Below are 7,320 nucleotides of genomic sequence, written 5' to 3' on the forward strand. Positions count from 1 at the left end.
AGCAAAATAGCTTATTTAGTTAATAAAGTGAAGTTCCAGAAATTATTCCCTTAGCCAACTGAGAGCAATATGAAGGAAGAAAACTCTAGAAACACACATATGTAGAAAGCATTTAAAAGTAATCATAGGAAGGGAAAGTTTACTAAGTACAGAAAAGTTTATGATTTTTATTTTCATTTGATTTTGCCCCTTTATTTTTTAAAACAAACAAGGAAGATTCAAGTATTCATAGAAAAAAAAATTAATCAGTGTTATACAAAGTTATTTCCTAGAAATTTTTGCTCAATTTCCCTTTCTCTGAATCAGGCTGTTGGTACCATTTAAACACAGCATGATGCCAGTAGAGTAGGCAGTTTCTAGGGAATATAGTCCAATGATTTCTCTCCCTCAACATCTCAAAAAGTGCAAAAAGAGATATCCTGTGAACCATTCTACATGTTTGCCCGTAAAATAGTTCAGCTTGGGAGGACATTTTCATTGGTTATTTTTTCAAATAGTTTGTAAGTGGAGACTTACTGTGTGGAAAGAGCACCCTTCTGTTGGAGAAAACCTGGGCAGTGAAAACTCATCTGCCTGGTACCAGATTCCCCTACTTAGATTCCATAACAGACCAGATAAACCATACATTTCATAATATATCTCTTTATACATTACCTTTATATTTACCGTATTCTAAACCCCCTATCTCACCCCAGTTTTCTTTATCATTAGAAATTACATTTACTGTGATAAATATAAACTTTCTATGTATCCTTTTACTTAAGTTATGGTAATTTTTTGAAAGTTCCATTTTTATTCAGTTTTAGCATTCCATTCCGGTAAGCCATCAGAATTTTCTCTGGACTGATTTGTAATATGTTTGATGTTTCCTAGCAAATTTGGAACTTTTCAGTTTTCATCCTTTCTCTACGTGATATAAGATCTAATTACCACCCAGCATGATATAGCAGCTGAAATGAAAGAGGCAGCAAGAGAAGGCACTGGCTTAACTTAGAGCTAATCAACTACTTCCTTCTTATGTACTTCTCAGCTAGAGCGAAAAAGAGAAATAGCATTATTAAAGTAACTCATGTATTAAAACTCATTTTTTTTCTTTTCTTGATTTTTACTGAAAGAGGGGATTTGTTCAAATCTTTATGGGAGCGAGACATTAAATAATACTTTTAATTTGCATTAGTAGTCATTGATGCTTCTTTAATTGTGCAGAATGTTTTCATTATTGGGGTTGGTAGAAGTAGTCCCATACCGTTTTCTTGACATTTAAACAGATAAAAACATTAACAGAAGTAAAATAAAATCAAGTGAATGATTAATCAATTTTTATAAGGCTTAGAACTTACGGATCTTGAATCTGTCTGGAAAAACAAAAAACAAAAAACCTCTAAATTTATCTTTAAAGCATATGTCATTTTAATATGTTGGTTTGAGGGCTTTTTATTTTCTGAAGTGAGTGAGTTGGGTAATTACCCATTGGGAGGAAAGATTGATAATATTTTTTATTTTTTAAATGACTATGGTCTGAGTTTTCACATATCAGATTGTCAAAAATTAAAAAGTCAAATAATACTTGGTTTGGGGCAGGTGTGGAGAAACACATACTCTACCACTGTTTGGATTATGTGTTGGTACAATGGAAATGCATATTCATTGACCTAGCAATTCCACCTCTAGGAATATATCTTGAACGTGTATGTATAAAAATGTTCCTAGTGATATTATTTGTGATATAAATAGAAAAAATGCAAAAAAAATCATTAATAAGAAAATATTGAATAAATTATGATATGTCCATATCCATGTGTGCCTCATTATTTTTAATAGTTGCTATTAAAGAGAATAAAATACATTTGCATGTACTGATCAAGAATATTCTATAAGTTATCCCATTAAGTGAAAAGAGCAGATAGTTTTCTTCTATTTGTGCTTCAAAAAGCAAAGGATGGAGATGTGTGTATATAACTTCCCTCCCTCCCTTCCCCCTCACATAAACACACAGTCACAAGTCTAAAGATAGATGGATGAAAGGACACAAAAGAAATTGTTGATAGTATTTATCTCTGATGAATGGGACTATGGGTCTGGGATGGAAGGCAGTTTTTTTTGTTTTTTGGTTTTTTTTTATGGAGAGGGCAGCATACTACTTTTGTGCTGTTTGAAATTTTTTGACATTATTTTTCATAATTAAGAAATTTTAAATTAATGACCAAGTCTTTTTTTTTTTTTTTTTTTAGGACTCAGCCCAGGAGAGTGTTATTACTCGAGATATTCATCGTACATTTCCTGCACATGATTACTTTAAAGATACTGGAGGAGATGGCCAGGAATCTCTGTACAAGATCTGCAAGGTAGGACCCTCCACCTTAATTTTTTCTAATTTATTATATAGGGCTATATTTTAGGAACCCATCTTAAAGATTTTTAGATTGGCACTGTGCCATGTTCTCTGCTTTATACTTACACTACCAGATCCTCAGTACTGAGTCCTGAGGGTGACTTTTGGGCTGCATGTTCTGTGCCTTCTTGTGAGGGAAGAGGTGTAGTATGACCTCAGTTTGGCTTTGATGCTAACAGGAAAGGAACAGAAGGTCCTCTCAGGCTACTGCAGTAAAGGCTCAGAGGAGTCCTGATGACTCTGTTCATCTGACAAGGTAATGTGGCAGTTGTCTCAATTTTTTGACAGTAGGCAAGAGTAAGAAACAGTGTGGCACCTGTTTTTGAACACTGGTAAGTTCTCTGATATTGTTGATGTATTCTGAGTTATGTCACATCATACATCTTTGTGCAGTTTTTATATCCCATTTTGAAATCTTTCTTCTCCCTCATTATTAGTAGATCTGGAAGAAAACTGTCTCCTGACTTTCAGTACGTATGCGTTGCTTGGATAAAAAAGGCTCTGTGTTTAATAGTGGAGAATAGCTATCAGACTATTAATTTCTCAAAGTTATATTAGAAACGCAGAATGAGTTTTCAAATCATTATATGTCGTTAACTTATATTGTCCATGCTAATCGAGGCCAAAGACTCAAAATTGCAAAATTTCCATCAAATAAAGTTTTACCCTTTATCCTCAAAGTTAAGATGCCTTGCAAAGTGTGATGGGTATACTCAACATTTGTCCTTACCTACCATTCCACTAGAGATTGTTGATGAATAGTGAACAACACCAAAAATCTTGTAATAATATGGAGAAAAAACAAACACCATGGCTAATTTTCAAGTTAGGTAATAAGTTTCTGAATAATCAAATTTAGCCTTTTATTAAGTAGCAAAGATTAGCCAGTAGGTAGTCAGAAATATACTCACATATCAGTATCATTTAATATTTACTGTGTTTTTTTAAAATGGCACTTATAAAGTACTACCTGCATATGCTAACCAAGTAGGATTGATGTTTAATTCTGCAAATGGCACACTTTGCCTAAAATCCTTCTTGCATGTTTGTGTTTTAGCTCTCTGCCTACTCCTGTCTTGTCTTGTCTTTATTTTTTCTTTTCTCTTGATGTAGCCATTTTGGAGGATTATAAATGTACACACTGATCAGAAATCTGTTTTTATATGGATATATCATTTAGAGCCTGAAATGCATAACTAACTTAAAGTCTGAGAGTGTACTAATTTCTAGAAGGTGATATGTCATCTAGTTTTTAAAATGCCAAAAATAATCAAACACCACAAAAAAATGTATAATATATTCATTATATGCTTGTGAAAGGAAAACCTAATTATTAAAAAAAATTTCTACCAGTATTTTTTTAAAATAAATTTATTTATTTATTTATTTTTGGCTGCATTGGGTCTTTGTTGCTGCACACGGGCTTTCTCTAGTTGCGGCACATGGGGGCTACTCTTCATTGTGGTGCGCGTGCTTCTCATTGCATGGCTTCTCTTGTTGCGCAACACAGGCTCTAGGCACACGGGCTTCAGTAGTTGCTGCACACGGGCTCAGTAGTTGTGGCTCGTGGGCTCTAGAGCACAGGCTCAGTAGTTGTGGCACATGGGCTTAGATGCCTTGCGCCATGTGGGATCTTCCCGGACCAGGGCTCGAACCCATGTCACCTGCACTGGCAGGCAGATTCTTAACCACTGCACCACCAGGGAAGCCCTCCACCAGTTTTGAAATTCTACAAGCTAATTAGTCTCTGGCTTGTGTAAGGAAGATATCAAAATTTATATAGTTTCTAAGTTATTTAGAAAGGTCTGGCTTATAGTATATGGAACAACATTTTTCTCCTAGCATTTAGTATATTTTCAGCCATTCAGTAACTTTTCTCTCAATTTTTCTCTGATTGATACTAGATACTTTTTTTTCACATAGCTAAAACAGAAGGCTCTATGTGCTTGCAGCCTCTGCCTTACAGTTTTGCTCCATTGTAGTAAAAACAGTATTTGCTTCATTTTGTAATATTTAGAGGGGAAATATCTGAAACACTACTAAACACAAAGATAAAAGTTAAGTAGTTGGTACATTTAAGTAGCTGATAGCCCTTGCTTTCATATTGCAGATAATCCAACCTTGAATTCACTAGAAAGCATTTGTTATACATTCACACAGCTTGTGTAACCATTTTAAATTATCAGTGTGTATTTTGTAACATGATTAAACAGTTTTAAATCTCTTTCTGAGTAAAGATTATCATAAAAATATAGGTCTAAGACATATTATAATTACTGAGTAGCTTAAATTGCACTAAATTTTATGGAAAACAAAAGAATCCTGTTAAAAACATTACAAAATTCAAGGTAGTAAATAAAAGTTGATAAGGCTTTTAATATTGTACTAAAATATATACTACCTAAACATAACTTTTCAATAGTCTTTGATAATGGAGGAGAGCAGAGATGAATATATCAGAAAATGTTGGAGAAACCAAAATTTGCTGGGTTCCTACCATGTGGACCTCTTGGTTTTTAATTGACACAATTCCTTCTCCTCTTGACCTACTATGATTTAGTAGTCTAGTCCTCATGCAGGGAAACCTCAGATGGTGGTGATAATCACAAAGAGGAGAGCCTACTTATGAGTAATTTAGAATTGAATATTCTTCTCAAGTTTGTACATCTACTTTCCTTTGCTTTTTGTATTCAATTTGAGCCATATGGCCTTTGTCCTACCATGTATGACTTTTAAGGTCACTAAGTGTGGTCTGCCTGTTCTGTCATTTTTATTTCTAGAATAATATCTAACATCATACCTCACATTCTTGGCAATAAAACTGAGTTTCCATTCTGGATACCTTGCACAAAACTGAAGAAACATTAATAAAACCTTGACCTTAAATCAGCCACTTTGTTATATAATGTGTAAATAAGGAAAGTTTTGCTTCTTCTTTTCCAATTCTTATTCTTTTTTTTCCCTTAATTATTTTCTTGTCTTACTGCACTGACCAGAACCTCCATTATAGTGCTAAAATGAAGTAATGATAGTAGACATCCTTGTCTCACTCCTGATTGTAAATGAAATGCATTTAATGATTTACCACTAAGAATGGCGGTATTCACATCAGCAGCACACCTATAGAGTTCTTTTTAATACAGTACCTTCCATTTGTTATAGTAATTTCAAATTTACAGAGTATTTCCGTATATATTACCTCATTTATTTCTGACAACTCCTCATCAATGGAGCCTATTCTAGAAATATAATATGCTGTGCTGTTAAATTGAGACAGAAATTTATTGAGAGAATTTCAGTTAGAATAAGTACAGAAATCAACTCTGGTTTCAAGGATATAAGAGTCTGACTTTGGAGCTGAAAAGTTTTCTGTGACTCTGGTGAAATGAGGAATGATCTGAACTGTCAGATTAGAGGGAGGACTGTTAAAACTCGCTGTCATGTTTTAATGGCCCTGTCAATTTTAGTTTTTGCCTCTTAATATCTTTTTCAGAGTAGGAGGAAATCGAAGTGGTTCAGAGATTCTTCTGTTGTCATAAATTTATGCGTGGAAGTAGAACTGAAAGTATAATAGGATTCATAGGATTCTGGAAATTAGATGGTTTTGACATCCCTCCCTCCTTCCCTCCTTTCCTCCCTCCCTTTCTCACTCCCTCTATTCTCCCTTCTCTCCCTCCCTCCCTTCTTCCCTCCCTCCCTCCCTCCTTTCTTTCCTGTTAGTTATGTCAATAACATATTTTAAAATAATGTCCTTTAAAGGAGGAAAACTATACCACTCCTCCCCAAGTATCCTTAGGACTTTTCTAATTTACATATGATGTAAAATCTGGTTTTAGTTGGGAGACAGGTTGGCATAGTTTAAAGGACTAAACATTAAGAGGTCTGGTTCTGGTCTTGATTCCTCCTCTAAGCAGATCTAAGACTTTGGGAAAATCACTTTTTAAAGTTCCTCCTCAGTAAGCCTGTGGGGTGTGATAAGATTATTCTAATTACAATTTGCTATGATTTTAAGTGTTGTTTAAATTTTTTTTTCCAAAATATAGCATATTGAATGCAGAATTTAACAGTTAATTCCTGTGTTAGGTGTTAGCTCTGTTTATCAATACCAGGACTATAAAGGAATGTGATTTTACTTTGAAAACTTTGCCTGGCTTTCTGTTATTATGTTTGGGAGTGTGTTTCATGCACACATGAAATGTAGTGCATTTAGTGATTACTTCTAGATATACATCTCTTTATAAGACCTAAGACGAGTCAGTCATAGTAATTAGCTAAAACATTGTTCACAACAGAATAGATTGAATTGACTCTTGTGCCATTTAATTTGAGGCATATTGCTTTTTCACATTTTCTGATTACAGCAACTGCTTTATATCAAAGAGGCTACGGCTGTGAACTGAATGGGAGGGGTTGAATATATTACAGAGAAATCAATACCTTTGTTCATCTGGGTTAATAATTTGATAGTATAATGGTTTGTAGAAGGACAAAAATAAACTTAACCCCTGTCGCAGCAAATATTTTTCTCAAAACAAGATTGGATTTAATATAAGAACTAAAGCATTTCAGGAGTTATTTTGATACCAAAGTAATGAGTGATCTGATGCTTGATTTTGAAGAATGTAAATGATCACCAACTCTTGTGAAATTAGATATAATCATACATTATTTATATTGTTTTCTAGATTTATGGGGGTATTTGTGATTATAGGGCTGAATTGTTCTTCATGGAGTCGACAGTAGTCTCCATAGTTTTCTATCTATTTGACTACTCGTAATGCATCTCCCTTCCTTGGGGTTCCTGAATGATCCCTAGTTTTGTTTTTTTTGTTTTTTTGTTTTTTTTTTTGTGGTACGCGGGCCTCTCACTGTTGTGGCCTCTCCCGTTGCGGGGCACAGGCTCTGGACGCGCAGGCTCAGCGGCCATG

General features: G+C 34.3%; 1 protein-coding gene across 2 annotated transcripts in view; it reads left to right on the top strand.

Annotated features, from left to right (window-relative positions):
* RABGAP1L (RAB GTPase activating protein 1 like) overlaps positions 1-7,320 on the top strand; it is a 642,929-nt gene that overhangs the window by 349,014 nt on the left and 286,595 nt on the right. For both annotated transcript variants that reach the window (XM_055084169.1, XM_028488591.2), the window contains exon 13: positions 2,232-2,345. In XM_055084169.1, coding sequence (XP_054940144.1) covers positions 2,232-2,345 — 114 coding nt within the window. The remainder of the gene's footprint in view (positions 1-2,231; positions 2,346-7,320) is intronic.

The sequence above is a fragment of the Physeter macrocephalus genome, chromosome 4 (assembly GCF_002837175.3).
Source record: "Physeter macrocephalus isolate SW-GA chromosome 4, ASM283717v5, whole genome shotgun sequence".
NCBI lineage: Eukaryota > Metazoa > Chordata > Mammalia > Artiodactyla > Physeteridae > Physeter > Physeter macrocephalus.